Genomic DNA, 26,495 nt, shown 5'->3' on the forward strand with positions numbered 1-26,495 from the left:
CCAACTTGCTCGAGTAATCGAATAATCGCACAGCCCTACTTAAAACTAAACGGATATGCTTCTTTTTCTTTGCTCATTTTATTGGTTTTTATTTAAACTCTTTTGTACTTGCATCTCTGATGATGGTTCCACTTACACGCGTCAAAAAACACATCGAATTACAGTTTTTGCTTATGTTGTGTCACAAAAAAAAAAAAGATTTGGAGATTTTCGCAATAATTTATTCATTCTAACGTTAAGTCGTATTCTTCTTTTTTCTTGCTCATTTCTTGTTTTTTATTGAAATGTGTGTGCACTTGTTCGTTCACTATGTTTACAATTAGATCAAGCATAACTTTACACGGTTCAGAGCCAGGGTTGCCAACTTTCGCATTCTTGAAACCGGGACGCACAATAAGACGGTTTCTTTTTCTCGCCCGTAGGTGCCCGAAAGTGCCCAAATAGTGTTTCTTTGGTTGGTTCTCGGGCTGTTGAGAGCTACTTTGAGCGAGTAATATTTGCTTCTCACTAGCCCGAAGTGGGCCGGACTATTTTTCTGAGCGAGTTTGCTGAAACTATCAAACTGCGAGAAGAGGAAAAATTTTAAACATCCGCATTTCAGCAAAGAGATTTGTGCATATTCTGCTCGTTTTCTTTAATTGATAAGTGAAAAAATATCATGTGAACCATTAGTTTAAAGTTATTAGTGCGATTCATAAAACGGCTCAAAATGGCATTTTGGGCAAAATGGCAACGTTGCAAACAAAATTGTATGATTGCAAATGTGACTTTTTTTATAATTCGCGTGTAAGTGGAAATGAAAAGTTTTTACAATTATATTTCGAAGCAGCCTTAACTGATATACTGTTTCTGGAAGTATTCGAAGATAATAGAATAACATGTGTTTCGCGGCTTTGACTTTGCAATGACAATGACATGACAATGTCGCCCTGTTATCGCAAGGAAGTTTCTATACAAAAGTAATTAGCTGTGCAAAGTGGCAAATTTTGCAACAAATGCGACATTTGCAACAACTTTGCGACTTTTCAGGAATCCCACTATTGTGTTTGCTGCCGCTCAAATCCTAAATTTATAATTTTGTGCGATTTGACGTTTAGACCCCTTCCGTACCAGCCGTGCGTATTAACATATGAAATGCTGTTGCTAGAGAGAAAAGCAACGGCAACGTCACCGTCATGCGGTGGTGGATTTCTTTAACACGAGAATCCCATAAGATAAGTCGTGTCAGCTGACACGGTCTACGGTTTTACTTCGTGGGTGGTTCAGCTCTTAAGGCGGATTTATCGTTCGTGTCCGGACACTTTTTATTAGTAAGTTTTCGCGTTCCTTTCCCACTCTGTCTCACTGAGAGCGCGACAAAAATGTGCTGAACATTATTTGTTCGAATCAAATTGATTTCAATTTTTTTGTCCAAACGACTTGATGATTCGGGTTGCCGCGTTCTCCTTTATATGCGTTTGCATAGAACTGCATGTATTATTTGCAATCAAAATCGTATATAGGCGACAATATCAACAGCTGTTTGCTTTGAACGGTGAACCGTACTTCAGGACACTCTCCGGAAAAAATGATTTGAGGGCAAAGAAAAAGATGTCCGGACACAAACAGTGAATCCACCTTTAGTTTCGGGACACGAAAATTAAATTTTTACGTACCTGTGGTTTTGGGCAGTTTATTCACTTTTGTGAGAGCATTTCGTACTTAGATAAAGAAAAAGTTAAATAAAGTACAGCGACCAGTAGCTCTATTATGCCCTCAGCTCATCACAGTACCTCACCCAGCTTTAGAGGCTCTATAAATTTCAGAAATGGTCCCGGGGGTAGAGAATATATGTAGTCCTCTCTTGGCCATAAATTTCGTGCTTACGCTCATTTGCCCAAAACTAGCCGGAAAATGTAAAAACCTCACCTAATGTTAAGAAAGAGGATAGGTGAAATTACATACACAATATGTAAAAACGACATCAATTTTAATGCTGTATTTTTTTAAATTTTCTATTTAGAAAAACAAACAATGTAAAATTAGGACATAAATAACAAAAAAAAAACAAATAACTTAAGGCCGAGCCCACCTAACAACCACACACACCACATGATCAAGTCTAAAAAGCAGCAGAATAGCTGCCCTTCGTTGTTGTTGGGTTTACATATGAAAATGTGGAAAAAGCAACAAGAGTTTACGTGGCCCACTTAGCTCAAATGGTAAACCATTGGCTTTGTAACCCGAGGGCGCTGATTCATATCGCAGTCACGACGGCCGAAATAGCAGCTATACCTTCTATCAAAATGTAAATTGCTGTTGTTTTTCCACAAGAAAATTTCATTAATAACGGCGTTGAGCTCAATAAAATTTATTAATATAATTGTTATGAGGCCATAAATAATAAAGAAAAAAACACAAGGAAGTTAAATTTCAAATATAAAAATTGTCATAAAACGAAGCTTCAATGATAATATTTCTAAATTGCTTAAAACATTTACTAACTAACTTTACTGAAATAAAAAGCACACCAAATTATATATTTTATATGTATATGTATGTACATACCAGAGAGCTGCATGGATACACTCAAATTACATTTTAAGTCACTCGCTTTCTTTTCACATCTGCACACACCCGCACTCATTTATTTCCAAACATAACGTGCGATAGCATTGAAAAAACATTGTCGGTTGAGTGAGTATTTCACACTATCAAGTGCTCGATTCAAATAACAAGTGCTTGATTTGAAAAACAAGTGCATGGCATAACTGCTGTAATGAAAGTATCAAAGAAAAAACATTTGTAAAGACAATTTTTGTTAATTTTATTGGTTTCCTAACTGCATATTATAATGCAAAAATATCAACTGATTTGGCACCTTTTGTCAGAAATAACATTTCCAGCAGAAGAAAAAATTGTTTCTGACGATGCGCTAGTTGAAGGAGTGGCTATTACTCTACGACTGAGTTTATGCAGCAGCGGCATTTCGCATTTGTGTACCTCCCATCAATTAATTATATCGAAGTCCGTATGAAAATGTACCTCAATATTTTCATATCGCCGCAGCTCTGCAGTAGCTTTATCACTTCTGCTCACAAAGGTAGGTTGTTTAAGAAGACCTGAAAACAGCTCAAAGTTGTCTGAAAATAATAATGGTGTATCCGCAATTTGTGGTTCCGTTGTACTGTCAGAATTCTCAGTTAACGTTCTCATAATTTGTAAACATTTCCCATTTGTGTACCTTTGCTCAGATTCGGTAAAGTTTTTGAGCTCTTTTGCTGGCGGGTATAAAAAAAGCACAATTTTGTGCAAATCTGCAACATACAGCAACTGTTTTTAACTAATAAAGTAACTTATTTTTCAAGTCCCTTATAAAGCCGATGTCTTCTGAGGTAACATTGCATTTCTTTTGTAGACTAGTTATATAAATGTACGTCAGGTGCATAACTAAATAATTTAGTAAAACTCAGAGTTGTGAAAAATGCATTAAACTTTTTAATGCATAACATTTCAATGTAAATGAAAAAGATTTATGCATTAATTTTTGATATTTAATGTAAATGAAAATTTCAATACAATAATTCCGAAGAAATAATGCTAATGATTTTTTGTTTGCATTAACATTAAAATGTTTAAATGAATGCTATTGCAATAATTTATTCCATTAAAATTATAACAAGCATTAAAAACCCATTAACTAATTTTATTTTAAAGTAAAAATTCTTTGCTGACGTTGAGGGTAGAATTTTAAGGTCAAAAAAGATAGTGACGGACGTTAAGGCTGGTTTTCACTATGTCAAGTTCAATGGCATTTGTCGTTAAATAGGTAAAATCCCATTGTCAAATGGAGCTAAAAAATGATTTATTGATTGATTTAGATCAGAGTAGGTCCTCAGTCGTGTACATGCGCTGCTAAACTGACTATCTGTCCGTTTTTGGCTCACACTTAATATATGTAATCGGTATGCATCAACAATCAACATAAAAATCTACAAAAGCATTCTGCGTTGCATGCACATTGGCTTTCATTTTCATACATAAAACATCTAAGAATGTTTAGAAGAATTTTTCTACAAATACACATAATATAATGAACCTGAAAAAACGATTATTCCAAGTCCTTCCAAAAGAGGTTATTTATATTTTACTAGAAAAAAAATTTAATGGTTTTTAATAATGCAAACGAGCAAAAGTATTAAACATTTTAGTGCATTAAAATTTTTTGCTTAGCATTAGCTTGGATAATTTAATAAAAAAAAAAAAAATCATTAGCATTACATTTTTCAGAATTAATGCATTGAAATATTCATTTGCATTAAATTTCATAAATTAATTCATTAATTTTTTACATCAACATTATTGCTTTAAATACCATTAATGCATTAAAAAATTAATGCATTTTTCACAACTCTGGTAAAACTAATATATTTAAAAAAATACTTCATCAATATCAATTTTTTCAAAATTGTCGTATTCTCTACTAATTGTTTGAAGTCAATGGGTGTCATTCGATTGCTTGCTTTTCATAACAGCATTTTTCACTCGCTTGACTTGATTTGGAAAGAGTATATCAATGCCATATTTGAAATCAAATGAGTACACTGCAGCTAAACATTGATTTCAAAACTAACTATGAATCTCACTGTTTGTACGGTGTTTCTCACTAACCTTATAGAGTTCACAGCAATGAGTTCATACTGTTTAGATGGAAGTGAGTATACTCATGCTGTTGTCTGGTACATACATATGTACAGTGCCGCTCTAAACAATTGGCACAGGTAATTTTCTACAATGTATGGAACATTTTTTACTTAAAATTTTCCGCGAATTTTTTATAAATACATATATTGTTCATACTACAACAAAAAAATACAAAAATATCTTAACTTCGTGCAAAACTCAGAAAAATTCAATAAATTTGCATTGGCATTTTAGTATAACAAAGTGCCAGTTTGAAGTTAGTAAAAATCTTAAAAAAAATATCGATCATAGATACTTTTCATGTGATGATGTATATATATTAAAAAACGTGATGAAAATTGAACTATGTATTAGGCATGTTAACATATCGTCCCGCTTCCCGTATCGTCCAGTAATGCTTCATTGTTGCAATATTTTGTGACCCACGTTTCAAAACCCGTTTTTTTCTGACATCCATAACTAAAAATTGGGTTGATGATGAACTAATTCGCAAATATAAATCAGTTAGCATGGAGAAACCAGTTGAATTATGTGAAAAAGGCCGAACTCTAGTGGAAGCTTCTATTGAAGTGTGATCTCACCACGATATTTGCCAATGCTTTGAGAAAATCGCCAAAGGCTCTGATGCTGATTCCAGTTTTTGTAGTGATGTAGATAGCCAAACGATGGGTGGAAAAGGCAACGACCGAACAAGAAAAAAGACAGTACTTTAGAAGTGGTGAAATATTTAAAGCTACCCCTTATACATAAATATGTAGTTATACCCAGTTGCAAAGAATTTCCAAACTAGTTTTCATAACGAAAAATATAAAAATTGTTACATTTAATTACTAAATAATAATAGTAAAACAATTAATTGTGAATTAGATTTTTAAATTGAAACTTCTATAATCGAAATCTGGGAATCCAGGCTGATTTTAGCCAGTACCGGACGGATAGTCGGAAAACAGAAAAACGGCCGGATAAGCTGGATTCCGGATATCTACCGGATACTCGGCACATCCCTAGTTTTAATACAGTATTGTAAATTAATATGTAAGGAAGTTTTTGCAAAATTTCAGATCCAAACATCAAGTATTTAGTTCCAAATATATAACAATATTATTGTGACGCGCAAGGTTAATGGTTTAGCGCGCTCTTAAATGCTTAATAACTCGAAATTATAGCCGACATATCTGTTAACTAGGCTACGGCAGTCACAAGCTTTTTTGCTTTTAAATTCATATTTTTATATATGACAGGAAAATTATTTCACCTCATGTTGAAATCGTAGACCTTTTGATTTTATAAATATTGACACAGAATGCGAAAGGAGCTTTTACTTGATCAAATTTTTTTACAAATAACTTATCAAGATAACACTGAAGTGGGCGGTAAATTTATACATGAAAAAGTTTCAACAAATTGCAAATTATCAACATGGTGTGTTTCGCCACCATATCGGGCTGTACTATAAATCATGTGTTTGTTTTAATGAAAATATTCCGCATACTCTGCTGTAAACTTTCTTATACATACACTAGTTATTTATAAATGACATATATACGAGTTGGTTTCTACATATTTATATACAGCGAATTAATGCAGATTTTGTGGCAGGTAAATAAATGCAAAAATATTTTTTTATGGCTTACATATTTATGTATATGGGGCGATTGACGTCAAATGTCGCAGGCACGCTGGGCGGTGCAAAACAAGGTACTATTCGGCTAGTTGGGAAGCAGACAGAAAATGGGGGAAAACCTAGAAAACTACGATTTCTATAGATTTTTGTACAAGCTATCCGATGGTGCTACGCGTTTTCAAACATTTTCTCATTTTCACGGTGAAACTTGGAAGCGAAAATTTATTTACATATTTTCTCAATTATGGTAATTTTTAGCGACATATTATCTGCTTTTTCGAGCTGAACTATCCAATGCGTAATTAAAAATTCAAAATGTCTCCCCAGAAATCCACGTTATAAAGTAATTCTATATTAAAAAGAACACTTTTCCCTCTGCAACCATTCATTTCATGAATTTGGGTTAAAATTGGCTGCATAAACACCATTTCATGAATTCAGTTATACACGAAAGTTAACTATGAATTCGGCATCATTTGATGAAATCGTGAAGTGCAAGTCCGGCAACGCCACGTTTCACAAACAGCTGTTCACTAGGGTTATGATGTTTTTAGAGTAATAACCATGAGTGGCATAACCAGGATTTTAAACACCGAAAAGTTATGTGGAATTGTTCAAGTATAAAATAAATTCAAATAGAATAAACTGAAAATGTATTAAAACCAATTTAAATACAATAAGGTTCATTGCCTGGCACCAACGGCTTTTGCAAATTCAAAAGGAGGCGAAAAAATCACAACCCTACTATTTAGTTTCCCGCCAGTGCGTTGCCACTTTTTCAAATCACTTTATTTCATGAATTCGCGAACTATGCATAAACGGGACCATTTTTGAATTTATAAAATGAAGAATTCATGAATTCTGTCGCATTAACGTAGTAATTGTTGCAATATTTTGTGACCCACGTTTCAAAACCAATTTTTTTCTGACATCCATAAAGCTAAAAATTGGGTTGATGATGAACTAATTCGAAACTATAAATCACTAAGCATGCAGAAACCAGTTGAATTATGTGAAAAAGGCCGAACTCCAGTGGAAGCTTCTATTGAAGAGTGATCTCACCAAGATATTTGCCAATGCTTTTGAAAATCGCCAACGGCTCTGATGCTTTTTGTAGTTTTTGTAGTGATGTAGTTAGCCAAACGATGGGTGGAAAAGGCAACGACCGTACAAGCAAATGACAGCAATTTAGAAGTGGAGAAATATTTAAAGCTACCCTTTATACATAAATATGTAGTTATACCCAGTGGCAAAGAATTTCCAAATTAGTTTTCACAACGAAAAATATAAACATTGTTAACTTTAATTACTAAATAATAATAATTGAAACTTCTATAATCGAAATCTTTTAGCCAGTACCGGACGGATTGTCGGAAAACAGAAAAACGGCCGGATAAGCCGGATTCCGGATATCTACCGCATACTCGGCACATCCCTAGTTTTAATATAGTATTTTAGATTAATATGTAAGGAAGTTTTTCAAAATTTCAGATTCAAACATCAAGCATTTAGTTCCCAAGTTATAACAATATTATTGTGATGCGCACGGTTAACGGTTTGGCGCCCTCTTAAATGCTTAATAACTCGGATAAATATAAAAGTCCCTGATCTTTCGACTAAGATGACTAAAGACAATATTAAAATTACCATCATTGAGAAAGATTACAAATAAGTTTCCGTATCAAATTTTCACCATGAAAATGAGAAAATTTTCGAAAATGCATAGCACAATCGGATAGCCCGTACAAAAATCTACAGGAATCAAAGTTTAGAAATTTGTTTCTCATTTTCTGTCTGCTTCCCAGCTAAGTATTTAAAAAGTAGCTTTTTTGCACCGCTCAGCGCTCTTAGGACATTCGACGTGAATCGCCCCATATGTACATTTTTTAGCTTGGGACATAGCCCAATTTTTTTTTAACTGCATATTTATGCAACTAGTAACATATAAACTTATGAGTCTAAGGGCCGGTTGTTCAATTTCCGGTTAACACAAATCGGAGGTAGAGCTCCGGTTAAATACAACGACTGCTTTATCGATCACATGTTATATGCATGATGTGGAAGACGTCGAAAATCATGTTTAACTTGGAGGCAGTGATAACCAGACATAACAACCGGCCCTAAGTGTGTACATACATATATGTGTTTGTATATAAATAAATACTTAAGCCTAGATAAATATAAGCGTCCTTAAATGGACGCTTACACCATTTCTACTGCAGCCTTCAGCTAGAGGGGGTTAGAAAGAATCAAAGCCGGATACGTCACTTCCTTGCTGTAACGAGATTTAAGAAAAAATACAACGATGAATAAATAATGTTAAAATCCAAGACTGCTTTTGACGGCCCTATTAAACGATTCTAATATACACATTATTCAAACATATTTTAGTAAAAAAAAAGTTATTTACAGATTCTCATTTTGGCCGATAGTGTTTCCAACAGGATAGGAGTATGATGTCTTGTGGAACTACTTTTCGTCATGCATTGTCAAATGTGGTTTGGAGACAAACTGGTTTCGGCGCTGTGCCATTTTCAGTGTTCTGCCAAAAAGACATAGCGAAGAAATTATCGCCACCGTGTAGTACACTGTGGAATACAATTTCCCCACAACTTTTAAAATATTGATTTTTTATATTGAGGGAGAAAGCGAAATTTTTGTATTTAGTTTTCTTCATATAAATTTGTTATAGGAAAGATTTGTCTGAAGTTTTTCGAGTATAAAATATATGGAGACCCAACAATAAACGACATTTTTATGATATTGCGCAACTCTCTTTAATTAAAACAATGAATATGTATACATATCGATGGTCCTCTGCAATAACGACACAACTCAAAATTTCATGTTTTTGAGTTATATAGCGGATTAGGTTTATAAATAACCATATTTTTCTGTGGGAAATCGACATAGGCTTAGTTGTTAGTAATCCGGAAGAGGCGCAGTTTCGCCATTTGTGACAAAACCGAAGTAGCCAACCCTTACTACTAAAAAGTGGCACATGTCTCACATTTATCGTGAATATTTGCACAAGTCAAAAACTCTCGTTAGGTTAGTCATGCTTTTATGTGAAATAACGACACTTTTCTTATTGTGCCGTTGTTCATTTCATAGTTTCAATAAGACACTTTGTAATTTTTTATGGAAAAGAACGACACTTTTCGTTTTGTGCCGTTGTTTAGCAATACAAATGGAATTTCTTTCGTTTAACTTCTTACGAGTTGTTACTTATTTCGTATTTTTTCAGTCCAACACTTACTAAATCTTTAGAAAAAGTCATAATTTGAAAAATTAAAGATTTTCCTTACAGAATGACTGCAAATAATCCGGAATTGAAATAGATGAAATTTTGAGTTGTGTCCTTATTGCAGAGGACCATTGATATGTAGTTAGTTTTGGAATTTTTTGTTTTCATTGATGTAAGAGAAAAAAATAGAAATTGTGTTAGAATAAAAAATGTGCCCTTACTTGGTGTACTTATCTATTAACAGAAACATAATTTGAAAACCTTTAAAATGACGTATTACAATATAGATTTGGAATTAGTTTGTTGGGAGTTTTGATCGAGTAAAATTTAAAAAACCCCAATTTTTCTTAAATTCTTTAACTTCTACCATCGTTACACACCTATCCTCAATCCAAAGGAAGTTGAATGAAAATGCCTAATAAAACGGTTCCCTGGATCTTATTCCAGCTATTTCATGATTTCAAAATCCATTCCGAATGCAATCTTAGCTGATCGTTTGGTAGTTTTTTTTCAACAATTACTTTTTTCGATCTATAAATATTTTTAATTACTTTTTTATCTTTATTTTTTTGTTAATTTAGTTTTTTTTTTAGTTTAGTTTTAGTTTTTAGTTTATTCAGTTTATTTAGTCTATGATTACAATCTTACAGACTAGATAAAAATAAGACTATCATAATTAACACTAAATACTATAGATTTAGATACACAAGTAGTTATAAGAAAAATGAATCAATAGATGATTTGAAAATATTTCTCGGCAACGAAAAATCAATATTTAGACTCTTTGAGATCTTGTTAAATTCTGTCAGAGCGCGGAAAATCGGATCAAAATGGTAATAGTTAGCCTTAGTAGCACGCAAGTAAAACGGCAGAGATGAGCGTAGAAATCTGTGAGGCACATTAAAGGATATCTTCTCCAGAAGGACCGAACAATCCAAAGAGCCAAAAAACCAAATCAAAAATGAACATGAGCAACTGGACAATTCTTCTAGTTTCAAGAGTTTGTAGGTGAATAAGTTTACAACAGGAAAAATATGAGGGCATCGGGTCATCAAAGTTAAGGGAACTTAACGCAAAACGAACAAATTTTCTCTGCACTCTTTCAAGTCTGGCGGCATGACAGCCGTAAATGGGGTTCCATATAATAGAAGCGTACTCTAGTTTTGATCGTACTAAAGAGATAAATAAAGCTTTCCTGGTGTATGGATCCTTAAAGTCTTTCGCATATCTACGCAGGAAAGCCAGGTTACTGTAGGCTTTTGGAAGAAATTTAATGTAACAATGTATTTTATAATTACGAAAAAATAGTTATGGAATTGAAAAATAACTGATAATTACTATAAAATGATACAAGAATAATAAAATGATACAAGAATAATAAAAAGTGGTTTGAACCAAAAAATTTATTTTAACTAAATATTGTATATTTTAATATACAATGTAAATTTTAAATATGCATGGAGGAGTATTCTACGACCATTCTTCTTAATCTTTCTTGGTTCTTCTTTCACGTTGATTTTGTAGCGGTTCCAAACGTTTAAGAAGTCTCGATGAACTGATTCACCTGGCTGCTCCGACCACAATCAAAATTCCTCGCCATCCAAAAAATGCAAGGAATGCTCAAGATGTTCAAAAATTACGTGAATTTTCAATGTCACAGAAACTTTTGTACTGGCATAAGCCTTTTTCAATTCTTTAATGAATTTGTCTAAATCCTGGCCGGGTGGTGACATAGAACAACAAAAATCCACAACTTCGTTCATAGCTTTGAAAGCATAAATGAAAGGTGTAAGTGAAAATTTGCCTACATTTGAATAAATTTCTGGATCATCTAGCGCATCTGAATTTTGCAGAAGTTGCTTTTGTAAGTGGCGGAACTAATCCGTTCCTTGTAAAACATGTAATTCAGGAATTGGACATTTTTTAATAACAAGTACATTATCATCTTCTTGGAGGAGAGCTGAGTGATTTTCCATTGCCAGTTTCTTATTATCACCTCCAAGTAAAAACTGCTCATGATCATTTTTTTAATTTCCATAAGTGTTTTAAAGTACGACGACATGTTCAGACACTTCAAAGTTTGCATTTACATGCTTTTTTTATAAGATTCTCATATTTCTCGCTGATGGCATTACTAATTTGATGATTGCTAGAAACAATTTTTTTTCACAACGGGCACACATTTTTGACCGATTTTCGTCGTGTTTACTTCTCAAACTCACTTTTTCCGTTGTTTTACTACTAAGACTTACGTGTACATACAAAATTTACGTAAGACGAAAAAAGTTACTTAAAAAGGATATTGTTACTTGGGTCCGAAAAAATATTTTAAGATCGAAAAAAGTAATTGTTGAAAAAACTGCTAAACGATCAGGTAGAATTTCCTTCGCAACGGATTTTTAAACTATGAAATAGCTGGAATAAGATGCGGTAAACCATTTCATTAGGCATTTTCGTTTAACTTCTTTTTGATTGAGGATAGGTGTGGTTAATTTAAAAAATTTCTATGAAAGTTTCCAAGTATGTAGTATTTATCTAAAAGCACATTTACTTTCGAATGAATGAATGAGTGAATGAACCTCACCTTTTGCAATTGCATACAAATTGTCGAAGTTAAGAAATTTATATCTGTGCATGTGCCAGGAATTCATCAATATTCACTCAAATTTGATATACGCAATGGCTTTTTAGCAAGAATGGGTATTTGGGTGTGGCACCGCCCACATATATCATACCCAAGGTATCTTAAGCAACGTCTTGAAAATTTTTGAAGTAGGACAAAATCCGTGAAACATTTGTTTACATGCACATCAAACATGGTAATGAGTAGGGCTCGGAGTTTCATGCAAATGCATGGTTTATTTGGCATCTTCAAATCGAGATGTTTAAGTTATCTTTAGGAATCAAGAAATTTCCTTTAAAAATGCATTCAATCGTTTCTGCATATTTTGCAGTAAATGCATGGTTTTGCATATTTTGCAAAAAGTTCCTGTTTTTGCATATTTATTGCGCATATTTTTGCATATTTCACAATAAATATATATTTTTACTTTTTCTGATTTACAGCCATTGAAATTTAGTGGGAAATCTCTTGACGAAAAAAATTCCTTATAATTTTTTCACAAATATTTATCTGAATATCTTCACGGATAGCCAAGCAGCCACTCTCTTTTACATCTGTTAGATCTGTGTTATAACTAGTGGAAGACTGTAGGAGAGAGCTGGCCTATATCTCTTATCAATACGAAATTGCCATAATATGGGGCCTGAGACATAGGGACATTTACGGAAACGAGGCAACGGACGAACTAGAAAGGTGCAGCTCCGCACTGAATGTGTCCCACGGACATGGGCACCTCGCTCAGGGAAGTAAAAGCAAAAATTACCGAAATCACTCGAAGGAAAATCAGAGGTGGTACCGTACAGGATCGTACAGGATTATCCAGCAGTTATGGGTGCCCTTTCTGCGACCCACGTTAACCCAAACCTCTCTTAGGGATGAGCAAAGAAGATACCTACAAACTTACTGCAGCGTGCACATGGCACATCTCGAAAGGATTGGATTGCCCTTCAAGAGACTCTGTCGTAGTTGCGATGACCCTGGCTCAATAGAGACAGTCGAACACCTCCTGTTCGAGTGTCCAGCCCTCCTGTAGAATGTTTTAGAGTGCAGATGTCTCTCTCTGTATGACGTACTAAATTTCATTAAGCCGCCAAATGGCTGTAGAGCGCACAAGTTGTGGAATCATCATGGTTTCTATGTATTGTATTTTTAAATAGATTGTTTTCGTTCTTTTCTTGTTAAAATGCATGTTATTTAGATTGTGTACCGGAAATACAATATTCGTATTTTTCATTGCATATTTTACTTGTTTACAGCGCATATTTTTGAATTTTTAGTGCGTATTATATGCGCATGTTTTCGATTTTGAAGTGCATCGCATTCCGAGCCCTAAAATCAACAATAGATCAGGTTGACCGAATTTTGCTCGGAGTGCATATACTTTTTAAGGTTTTCAAGGTTTGGGTATCAAATACTGGTCCTTTGGATAGCTTTAAAAAAATACTTAGGAAATAAATTTAAACAAATATGGATTTTGATATCTATAAAGTACCTAGGTAAATTCTTTACTTTAAAATTTAGGTGCATCCCTATTTAGAAATACGTTGGAATGAATAGTACATATTTTGAGCGTATATGTACTGTGTATACATGCATACAAAAAACATGCTGATTGAAATTAACAAAACAAAAATTTGTGTTACATAGAAGCGTGGCAACCCTGATCGAAAATATTTTCGGATCAAAGTTCTCACCAATACCTTTCATTTGATATCCATATTGCGATGTTTTAGATAAATTGTGTAGAATCGGGAAATAAGTGACAGCCTTACACTAATGTCCTAAGGTATAACAGTTAGTACTATATAGAGAAAGTATTCTTTAAGAACCTTCTCTTGGTACCCATGAATGGTAAAAAAAAGTAAATGTGAGATTCAAAATAGGTGGCAAACCATTAAAAAAACTTTTGAATTGGGGATTTTTAAAATACCTTTCATTTGATACACATATTACAATGTTTTAATTAATTTTTAACTAATTTCAAATAGGTGGCAACCTTATACAAATCCTCTCGAAGATAATACCTATTTAGATAACCTTAAAATGCAAAACATTATCTGTATACAAAATTTCATCAAAATCGTTAGAGCCGTTTCCGAGAACCTTATGGATATATATATTTACCAGCTGTACCCTGCCACGCTTTGCTGTGGCATATTCAAGTTACATAGATGATAAACGATTAACGAAACAAAGCATACATTTCGTATAAGTTTGATTTTGCAATACTTGTGTCTACACAAGATTTTTCCTTTTCCATTCTCTACGTAGATATCAAGGCTATCTGGTTTGCCAACATAGGAACACGCAACATACATTTCTCCATATAGAAACAATCGCCATCTAAATCCAAGCCACACTTTTGTGAATTGAAATCTTTTAAATCGAAATGGTGTATCGGTCGAAATCATGGGAATTCGAGGGATGAGGACATCTTCACCTTTGAACTGTGTTTATTGGTTTAATTTTTCGGAATCTGTTAAAATCCGGTTACAACGCCTTTCAAGAAAGTGAGCTTGCACAATGAAATTATATAATTCCTTTATTTTCTTCTTCTTCTTTATTGGCGCTGTAACCGCCTAAGCGATTTGGGCCGAGTTCAAAACAGCACGCCAGTCATTTCTCTTCTGTGCTAACTGACGCCAATTGGAAATGCCAAGTGAAGCCAAGTCCTTCTCCACCTGGTCTTTCCAACGCAGAGGACTCCTTCCTCTTCCTCTATTACCAGCATCGCGGCCCGCGTTGAATACTTTCAGAGCAGGAGCGTTTCTGTCTATTTGAACGACATGGCCAAGCCAGCGGAGCCGCTGAATTTTAATTCGCTGCACTATGTCTATATTATCATTATAAAGCTTCTACAGCTCATCGTTAAATCGTCTGCGGTATTCGCCATCGCCAACGCCTAAAGGTCCGTAAATCTTTCGCAGAATCTTTCTCTCGAAAACTCCAAGAGCCGTTTCATCAGATGTTTTCATTGTCCATGCCTCCGCACCATACACCAGAACAGGCATGATAAGTGACTTATAGAGTGTGATCTTTGTACGATTTACTTCTCAATTGCCTACTCAGCCCAAAGTAGCACTTGTTGGCAAGAGTGATTCTCCGTTGTTAGCGTACGCACTATCCAGTAAATCCAGTACTAATTTTACTGGTTTTTTACTGGATGTCGTTTTCCTACGCAAAAACTTGCAAGAAACTAGCAAAAGAGGGGAAATTGAGAGAGCAAAAATGACAGCTGAACTTGCAAGTTTTACTGGATAAATTTTTACTAGCAACTATTTGCTAGTAAGAAAAACAGCTGATGGCATGATGCTTATTGTAAATCACATTAAGAAAAAAAATGTTTGTGGTGCTTTTAGAGTTGCAGTTGAAAAAATAAACCTATTTAAATATATAATAAAATTGAAAACACTTGTTTTCTAAGAAAATTGCATCGGAAAATAACAAATTAATCAGCTGTTCATAAAACTAGCAACTTCTTGCTGGTTTTGCGTTTTCGTACTTTCTTGCATATTTCACTCATTGGGAGTAAATATTGGCTTACTCTCCGAAATTCGGCTACTGGCAAGTTACTGGATATTTTTTGCTGGAGAATACGAAAACACAACGATTATTATTGGTGTTAATGCTGGTTCCCAAATAAATGAAGTCGTCTACTTTTTCACACTTGTAAATGTCAACAGTGACGTGGGCGCCAGGACGCGTATGCTCTGACTGTTTGTGTGATGACAGGAGATACTTCGTTTTGTCCTCGTTCACCACCAGACCCATTTGCTTTGCTTCTCTATCCAATCCCGAGAAGGCAGAACAGACGTAGCCCTTGTTTTTACCGATAATATCGATGTCGTCGGCATACGCACGCTCTTGTAAAGTATTGTGCCTGAGCGGTTCTGTTCTGTGGTTCTCATTATCTTCGCGTTTGGTATCAAACGGCTTGGAGAGGTCCTTCCCTATTCTGACGGAGCTGGTGCTAAACGTTATTTTACATAGCCGTATTAGTTTCGCTGGGATACCAAATTCAGACATCGCGGCATAAAGACAACTTCTCTTCTTGCTGTCAAAAGCGGATTTGAAATGGACAAATAGATGGTGCGTGTCGATCCTATTCTCGCGGGTCTTATCCAAGATTTGGCGTATTATGAATACCTGATAAGGTCCAATCAGTTTTCAATGTTATTGTGACTGTACACCCCGTCAACTCTTGTTGCTTATTTCTTTTTCTTATTCTACCAACTACTATCAAGTGCAGCTCAAGCAATTCTATACATCCATTTTCTTATTTGCTTTATTGTAAAGTTTCAGGCAGGCTCTTCCTAAACTATACATTTGTCAATGTCATTGTGGCTTATTAACATTTTAATTTTTTTTAATATTTTTATTGAGCTTTGTACCACGATTGTTTATTAGGAAAAACTGAAAAAGCAGCAAAGTCTAAGCGTTAATGTTATTGAGTTGGTAAACATTCTTGTTCTTCGCAGCACGAATAACTCGTTAACTGAGCCAATCGTGATTTCGATGATTGGTTTGAATATTAAGAAGCGTTCGATCAGCCCTCCTTGCCATGTTTCTTAGTTACAAAAGTGATGAGGCAATGAAATTCAACCTGATCTCTCGTCGATCCCCAATGGCCAATAATTGTCGCGAGAATACCTCGACTGGTATATCGTTCTGTTGCTGAACTCACATATTTATAGTCAACTCCAATCTATGTTCGTGTTGCCACAATGTTGAATATTTCAGGCAAGCATTTATCTCGGCTGCTGGTGGCGATCGGTAAATTACAGGCAATGCTTGCGTAAAATCTCCTGCGAGCAATGCATTCCAGAGTGGTTGAACGGTTCCATGCAAATCTCGCACCTATCGATCAAGGACTTCAAGCAGTTTTTTTATGTGCTATCGTGCACTCGTACCAAACAATGAGTTAACATTTTTGTAATACTTTTCCCATACCTATTTCACAGCTCAAAGAAATACAGAAACTGAAAACCGAAAATTGTATGAAAGTAATGAGAAAATCCGAAATACGAAATCCTCACAGTTTCATCTCAATATTTTATCACATGATTTCGATATTATATCTATAACTGAGACTTGGTTAAATGCAAATTTTTCTTCGTATGAATTTTTCAGCGACGGCTTATTTATCGAAAAGATCGCTGCTCAGATACTACGGGCCTTGCTAGAGGCGGCGGCGTTTTACTTGCAGTCAGAACGGATTTTTGCAGCAAAGCTGTTAATCTGAATGGTGTTGGTAGTGATCTGGAGCAAATTTGTGTTAGTGTTAAGTTTACTAACAATAAAACTATTTGGTTTTTAATATCTTATATTCCGCCTAATAGTGATATTGCTGTTTATCAAAGTCATTTAGATAATCTTGTAGATGTAATTAACAACGCTAAGCCGTCTGAAGAGATTATTTTCCTAGGAGTTTTAATTTAAGTAGCATTTCTTGGCAGAGTCATGGTAATAACACATTGCCTACGAATATGGTTTTAAGCAATGTAACTCGGTTTCAAACAATAATTGTAGGTTTTTAGACCTGATTTTTGCTACTGCAGAACTTAAAATATCATGCTATGAAAGCCCAACGCCTATTTTAGATAATAGTTTACATCATAAAGCTCTAGATGTTAATTTTGACTTTTATAATTTGGAAAAGAAGTCGCTTGAGTCCGCAGTGGAATATAATTACTTTCGGGCAGACTTTTCTGCAATGAATAAATTTTTGTCTGATATTGATTGGTTATTTTTGTAATCTTTGGGTAGACTGGAGGATCATTACGATATTATGTGTCAATGGTTTCTGTAAGCCATCTCCAATTATGTTCCGTCTAGGCAAATCGTAATAAATAGAAAACCTCCGTGGTTCGATTCAAAGCTTTCCCATTTGAAAAATGTTAAAAATAAAGCATATAAAAAGCTGAGAAATAGTAATAATGAAGACGATCGAAAGAAATTAATTTTTCTAAGAAAGGTGTTCGACTCTCTCCATAAGGTCCTATTTAAGCAATATATGTTCAAAGTGGAATCGGACTTGAAGTAAAATCCTTCTAAATTTTGGTTTTTCATAAATTCAAAGAGGCAAACTAATGGATTTCCTACTAGCATGGAATATGATGGTTTAATGTCTGATAATACGGAAGATACTTGCAACCTTTTCGCTCAACTTTTACAGAAGGTTTACACAAAACAAAATATTTCTACGTTCGTTCGTCCCGCAATTTCGAATTTGAATTCAAGCTATAAGGTAGATACTGAAGGATTTTCTTCTGTGTTTTTCAAAAACTGCGCCACTGCTTAACTAACCTTAAATATTGCACTGCTTTTCCAGAAATGCTTAAAAAGTGGATATTTTCTTGAGCCTTGGAAATTATGCTCAATATTCCCTATATTCAAATCGGATGACCGTAATGACATATGTAATTATAGACCAGTTGTTAAATAGAGCACCATGGCTAAACTATTTGATTTCATACTCCATCAAAAGTTATTTGATCATTTAAGCAGAGCTATTGTGGATTGCCAACATGGATTTAATCCTGGTAGATCAACGTGTACTAATCTAGCTTTAGTAACAAATGAGGTAGTTCAAGTTTTTGAAAATCGGTCTCAGCTTGATGTAATTTACACAGACTTCTCTAAGGCATTTGATAAAGTCAATCACTCATTGTTAGTGCATAAAGCACAGGCCTACGGTATCACTGGTACACTTTTAAAGCTTTTTAACTTGCTTCTTACGTGGAAGGAAGCTTGTTGTTACAATCGGGTCTACGAAATCAAGTTTGCTTGTTAATGCCTGGTAAGGAATCCCACAAGGGACTCATTGTGGACCTCTCTTGTTTCTTATATTCATAAATGACTTGCCGTATCAATTTAAATTCCCTAAGTGTTTAATGTTCGCTGATGATGTAAAATTATTTCTTAGACTTCGAGACCTGTCGGGCTGTGCTAAACTTCAACGGGATCTGAATAGTTTTGAAGAATGGTGCACCATGAATAGTTTGTTTTTAAAGGAGAATAAATGTTTTATTGTAACCAGAGGTCGAACATATCCCTCAACACACAAGTGTCCCAAAATAACCGTCCCTATTTAAGGGGAAAAAATAACTCACAAAACAGAACAGGTGGTTTATTTTTTTTTTTGATGTGTGCTCCTCTCAGTGGGAAAGGGTTATTTGCATATATTTTTCCGTTGGTGTTGGACACGGACACTTATCGCTGGTAAAGGAAAAATAAGTGTTAGAGCGCGGTTAACCACGAACGCCCTTATATTAGTAAAATTTTTAAACTTACCTTGATCTTAATTTTGGAATTTATCTTTACGCATCTTTGTTTTTGTTTTTATTTTTACCTTTGCCTTTATACTTTTCTTTATCAATAAAATGAAATAGCTTATTTTCGGTGTGTCATATTAAGAATGTACACGCTCTCTGTGTAAAGAAATGCCTAACGCTTTGCCTCCACTTATTACGCCCACATAAATTTTTCAGTCCTACAGAAACCCACAAATTAAGACACTTAAAAATAAAAGTCCTTGCCAAAGTGTTTTTGCCCAAGGGAAATTTTAGCAGTTGATAAATAACCCACAGCGGAAAACACAAAAAGATCACACAGAGTGATTTGCCACGGTGAGAAAAACTCTTTGATTGGGAGTTGAGTGTTTGTGTCAGTGGTAAACACCATACGAGACACTTGGTGACGGTTATTTTCGATCTCTGATTGTAACATATTCAAGAATTAGTAACACCATTCAATTTAGTTACAAATTGAATGACTGTGATTTATTCCGCACTTTTCATGAAAGGGGAATTTGTTCGTCCCTTCTTTTTGCGTATAATGTCATTAATGAGCGCATTAATTGCCCATTGTTAGCCAGTTTATTAAATTTTTATATTCCACCGCGAGATTTGAGGCGAAATAGTTTACTTGTGGACTCAGTTCATAGAACTATGTAGTTATGCGTTCTACGAGCCAATCAGTAGATCAATTCGGCTATGTAACAGATATAATAAAGATCTCGATTTTAGTGCAAGTTTGGATAGATTTAAGCTCCAAATATTTTCTATTTTTAATAAACTAGTCTGTAAGACTTTGTAGACTGTAAATGAATAAACAAAATCGTAAAAGCAGAACATGCGAAAACGGTAACAGGGTACCAATTCAACAAATAAATTTTATTAATTAAAAATGAATATTATTTATGTATTATTCTAAGACAAGGCGCTTATTCCCAACGAACTACTAAACGTACAGAGACAAGTCATGCATCAAATTAAAGTGCCCGATCTGAAACTTTGCGCAAACATTTCAGATTGAAAAATCATTAGACCACTTTTGAAATATTTGCATTGGAAAATTTTTAAAGTTTTCCATCGAACAAAGCATTGCTACGTTCATTTCAATTAGCAGCAACTGCGGGCCGCTATCAATATGGAGTAAAAAAGGACGCCAATAGCAGCACCTTGAAAGAGCGTTTTCGGAGCACTCCGAATATGGAGTGAAAAGGGACTCCCACGTTAACACCTCGAATTGGTGTTTTCGGAGCATAAAAGCTGTTGGCGTTGTGGCAGTTTCAAATGCATTTAGAGGTAAACAATAATGCATAAAAAATTACTTTTGTCTAACTTTAGAACTTTTCAGATGTATTTAATAGAATATATGCTGGATCCGACAAAGAATTCCATAGAGCGGGCGCAAAGTGGTTCCAAACTTAAAAGAAACGTATTTTAAACAAGATAAAAAATATTTTTTGACTTACTTCAGGATTTTTTCGTTTTTATCTGTTTTTACTGAATAATATATAAATAATTTCTTAATTTAGCGTTTTTTTATCGGACTCCGCTGGCATGCTAGAAACAATATTTTTGAACAATTAAATTTTTTTATTTTAAATTTTTCTTCTATGATTTTAAAATGCTTGAAAACTTAAATAAATGTGGGAATATTTCAAATTTCTTTTGCGAGTTAGAGAAGGTTGAGAACTCTCCCCAGACTCAAAAATTAAGATAAGTATAATAAGAGTATATTTTGCAATTGTAAGTTTAATAAAACCACTTGAAGGATTGAGCAATTTCGTGTCCAAAAAATAAGGACTGTACGATAGTTAGTGAGGAAATAGTTAACATGTTGCCCGGATAAGAAAATGTTTACTGTGGCATCGATACTGTCGTTTCTAAATATCCTCAGGAGAAGTAAGATTCGCCACAGAATTTTTAAACTCTCTACCACCTTTTAATTTTTCTTGATTGATTAGCCATTTGGGATCAAATTTGTCAGCTAGAGAAATGAGAGGATTGAAAGTCATAATTTATGTGTTGATCTATGAGTACCTTTCTTAACTGAGATGACTAACCTTTTGAAATTTTTCGAAACAGTTAAAGAAAATTTTACTTAAAAGGTAATAGCAAGGCATATCAAACAGGTATTATAGCAAAAACAACATTAATATGTTTTTCGTATTTTTTCTTGTCTTACCTAAAGTGCGATTTTCATTTTTAGTAAAGTTGTTTTGGTTCTCGAAGCATTGATACATCATATGCAAGGCCCAGTAAAAAATCTTATCAGCCGCTCTACTGATACTACCTGTTCAATGTGCCTTGGGTTAGTACAAAACATTGCAAAGAAGTACATTTGACTGTACTTCGAAGTACGAAGTACAACGGCTCAAAAAGAAGTACTGTACTTCCGAAAGAAGTACGGTTGGTCACATTACCCATACCGGATGTTCTGGAAATATTGCACGTGGGAGTTTCGATGATTTGTATGTTCAATGGCAGCTTAAGAACTGAAAGAGCTCGGCTTCCACCTGGTAACAATGTTGCAGCGATTCCGTACGAAGCGAGAGCTAAGGCTATGTCCTTAATCAATCTCCTCCTGGCGCATCTAAGAAGAAGGTCCCCCATTCCGTCATTTATCATTTGCATCTTCTTATTTGGCGCTGTAACCGCATAAGCGATTTTGGCCGAGTTCGACAAAGCACGCCAGTTGATTCTCTCAGTGGCAACTGACGCCAATTGGAAATGCCACGTGAAGCCAAGTACTTCTCCACTTGGTTCCCTTTCGAACGAGATGGCCAAGCCAGCGGAAACGCTGTATTTTCATTCGCTGCACTATGTCCATTTCGTTGTAAGTCTCGTAGCTCATCGCGCGTAGAGGCCTGTAAATTTTCCGTAAGATCTTTCTCTCGAATACGCCAAGAGCCGTCTCATCGAATGTTGTCATTGTCTAATACGATGCTTCCACGTTCGTAATTCGCTAGTTAATTCGTGAATTACCCTGTTTCCACGCCACACATTAGTAATTCGTTTGGCAGCTCTACTGCTTGTTCTTGCTCTTCGCTATTTATTATTATTTTTGTGTACTGCAAATGTCGAAGGTGGAGCTAAAATTTAAGTTATCATCAACAATTTTAAGTTGTATAGAGAATATTTTATTAACGTTATTCTATAACTAGAAAAAGTGCCAGCAAATGGGACCAGGCAGGAGCGCGAATTACGAAGCATGGAAACGACGTATAAGCTTCTGCGATACATACCATCTCGGGCATGATGATTGACTTATAAAGCGTGGGTTTTGTACGTTGAGAGAGAACTTTACTATCTAATTGCCTGTTCTACGTTGGATTTCGATGCCGACATAATTATCGGTGTTGTCCTGGTCCCCAATTAATCGAAATTCTTTACATTCTCGAAACTGGCAACCGTGACGTGGTTGGCAAGGCGCGAATGCTCTGACTGTTTGTTTGATGACAGGAGATACTTCGTCTTGTACTCATTGATCACCAGAAATTACATGCCCTTGTAAAAAATTCTTCTTAAGTGGTTCAGTTCCGCAGCTCTTATTAGTAAGAATACAAAATAATTGTCAATTAATATTTCTGGCCAAGGACAGTATTGGTTATAATTTTATCAGTCATATGAGTGTATAGGTGACCCAATATGGATAAGTTTCGGATTTTTATTTTTGTTTTTATTTTCAAATCAGTTTTGATTACTTTTTTTAATAAATAATATAGTTCATTCTATAACAAAAGCCTTGTTAATCCAAGTTTAAAACATTGTACACAAATAAAAACAAATCAAAAAAGTTTCATCAAAGAACGTCGATAATAAGAAGGGACAACTCGTGCCTTCTCTTTTGCGCTAGTACTTTTTCATCAAAACTCCACACTTTTTATTCTGAATGTTTAATTTTGATGAATCTTTGATTTTCACTTAATTTTTGTACAAAGTTTGAAACATGGGTTTACATGGTTTTTGTTTTAGAATGAACTATATTTTTTATAAAAAAGTAAATAAATTAATTCGAAAATAAAAATAAAACTCCGACACTTATCCATAAGGTCACCCCTATAAGTGTATAGTGCACTACATCATTTACAAACTATTTATGAAATCAAATTTTATTGTTTTCTTGGAACATTGCTGAGGAACAATATCAGTTATAATTACGTATATAACTTCATATTCTTCTTCTTTCTTCATATTTGGCGCTGTAACCGCCTAAGCGATTTTGGCCGAGGTCAGCAAAGTACGCCAGTCGTTTATCTTCTGTGCCAACTGACGCCAATTGGAAACGCCAAATGAAGCCAAGTCCTTCTCCACCTGATCTTTCCATCGCAGTGGGGGCCTCCCTCTTCCTCTGCTACCACCAGCGGGTTCCGAGTTGAATACTTTCAGAGATAGAGTGCCGGTGTCCATTCGAACGACATGGCCAAGCCAGCGGAGCCGCTGTATTTTAATTCGCTGCATTATGTCCATATCGTTGTAAAGCTCATACAGCTCATCGTTCCATCGTCTGCGGTACTCGCCGTCGCCAACGCATAAAGGCCTGTAAATCTTCCGCAAAATCTTTCTCTCGAACACTCCAAGAGCCGCCTCATCGGATGTTGCCATTGTCCATACTTCTGCGCCATATACCAGCACGGGCATATTGAGTGACTTATAGAGCGTGGTTTTCGTACGTCGAGAGAGGACTTAACTCCTGAATTGCCTACTCAGTCCAAAGTAGCACTTGATGGCAAGAGTGATTCTGCATTGGATTTCCATGCTGACATTATTATCAGTGTTAATGCTGGTTCCCAAATAAACGAAATTCTCTACTTTCTCGAAATTGTAACTGTCATCAGTGACGTGGGTGCCAAGGCGCGAATGTGCTAACTGTTTGTTTAATGACAGGAGATACTTCGTCTTGTCCTCGTTTACCACCAGACCCAGTCGCTTTGCTTCCTTATCCAACTTGGAAAAGGCAGACTTCGCGGTTTTTGAAACCGATGATATCGAATTCATCGGCATAAGCCAGCAATTGCACGTTCCTGAGCGGCTCGAAGAGGTCTTTCCCAATTCTGACGGAGCTGGTGGTATTGTTCGACGTCATTTTACACAGCCGCATGAGTTTTAAGGGGATACCAAATGCAGACATAGCGGCGTATAGGCACATCCTTTTAGTGCTGTCAAAAAAGGCTTTAAAGTCGACAAATAGGTGGTGAGTGTGGATCCTTTTCTCGCGGCTCTTTTCCAAGATTTGGCGTATTGTGTATACCTGGTCTATGGTGGATTTTCCAGTTCTAAAGCCACACTGATAAGGCCCAATCAATTAATTGACGGTTGGGCTTCAGTCTTTCACACAATACGCTCAATAAGACCATGTAACCTATGCTTAGAAGGCTGATCCCGCGGTAGTTGGCGCGAATGGCGGGGTCACGTTTCTTGTGGATTGGGCAGAGCACACTTAAATTCCAGTCGTCGGGCATGCGTTCATCTGATCATATTCTGACCAAGTGTTGATGCATGCACCTTATCAACTCCTCGCCACCGTGTTTGAATAGCTCAGATGGCAGGCTGTCAGCTCCAGCAGCTTTGTTGTTTTTCAGCCGCGTTATTGCTATTCGTACCTCGTCATAATCAGGCGGTGGAACGTCGACTCCATCATCATCGACTTCGGGCTCGGGTTCTTCTTCTCCACAACTTTCCGTGCTGCTACCATTCAGTAGGGCGGAGAAGTTTTCCCTCCATAATTTAAGTACGCTCTGAACATCGGTTACTAGGTTGCCATTGTTGTTCTTACAGAAATACACCCTGGTTTTGAAACCTTCCGTAAGTCGCCTAACTCTTTGGTACAATTTTCGGGCATTCTTCCTGTCGGCCAGCATTTCAAGCTCTTCGCAATCACGTATTTCGGCCTTTCTCTTCTTATTGCGGCAAATACGTCTCGCTTTCCTCTTCAGATCCCTATAGCCGTCCACATAGCGATCGTTGCGCCCGATCGCAGCGTGGCCCTGTAGGCGGCATCTTTTTTATCTGCAGCGTCCTGACACTCCTCATCGTACCAGTTGTTATTTCGGGCTCGCTGAAATCCGAGTACTTCTTCGGCGGCGGTACTTAATAAGCGGGAAATGTGGTTCCACTGCTCGAAAATGTCAGTTTGTTGAAGAGTGCTCTCTGAGAGCAGGTGTGAGAGTCGAGTAGTGAAAGCACTGGCTGTCTGTTGTGATTGCAGCTTTTCGACGTTAAGCTTTCCTTGCATATTTGGGCGCACATTGTTTGCTGCACAGAGGCGGGTGCGTATCTTGGCTGCACCAAGATAGTGGTCCGAGTCGATGTTTGGGCCTCTGAGTGTGCGTACGTCAAAAACAGTGGATGCGTGCCTTCCGTCTATCACAACATGATCGATTTGGTTTCTCGTTTTTCGATCCGGAGACAGCCACGTAGTTTGATGGATCTTTTTATGCTTGAACCTAGTACTGCATACTACCATGTTTCGGGCCCCGGCGAAGTCGATCAGCCTCAGTCCGTTGTCGGACGTTTCATCGTGGAGGCTAAATTTTCCAACGGTGGTTCCAAAGATCCCTTCTTTGCCCACCCTGGCATTGAAGTCGCCAAGCACGATTTTGATATCATGACGGGAGCAGCTCTCGTACCTGCACTCCAAGCGCTCATATAAGAGATCCCTGGATGCCTCATCTTTCTCTTCCGTCGGGCCATGGGAGCAGATGAGCGAGATGTTGAAGAATCTCGCTTTGATGCGGATTGTGGCTAGACGCTCGTCCTCCGGGGTGAACGACAGTACTCGGCGACGGAGTCTCTCTCCCACAACAAATCTAACTCCGAATTTGCGCTCCTTTACATGGCAGCTGTAGTAGACGTCGCAAGGCCCCAGACATTGCTTACCTTGGCCCGTCCAACGCATTTCTTGGATGGCGGTGATTCACGAGGACATCAACCAGCCGGGCAGAGGCACCTTCCCTATTAAGGGTCCGAACATTCCAGGTGCTTGCCCTTAAATCGTAGTCCCTTAAACGTTTGCCGTGGTCGTCATCA

At 36.1% G+C, this 26,495-nt stretch overlaps 1 protein-coding gene across 1 annotated transcript in view; it reads right to left on the reverse strand.

The window, feature by feature from the left end:
• Positions 1-7,158: 7,158 nt before the first annotated feature.
• Positions 7,159-26,495, reverse strand: part of LOC118745708 — a 142,120-nt gene continuing 122,783 nt past the window's right edge. Inside the window, exon 7 of the mRNA XM_036479322.1 lies at positions 7,159-8,582. Coding sequence (XP_036335215.1) covers positions 8,547-8,582 — 36 coding nt within the window. The 3' untranslated portion in view covers positions 7,159-8,546. The remainder of the gene's footprint in view (positions 8,583-26,495) is intronic.

The sequence above is a fragment of the Rhagoletis pomonella genome, unplaced genomic scaffold (assembly GCF_013731165.1).
Source record: "Rhagoletis pomonella isolate Grant_MI unplaced genomic scaffold, Rhpom_1.0 Rhpom_scaffold_00009, whole genome shotgun sequence".
NCBI classification, from domain to species: domain Eukaryota; kingdom Metazoa; phylum Arthropoda; class Insecta; order Diptera; family Tephritidae; genus Rhagoletis; species Rhagoletis pomonella.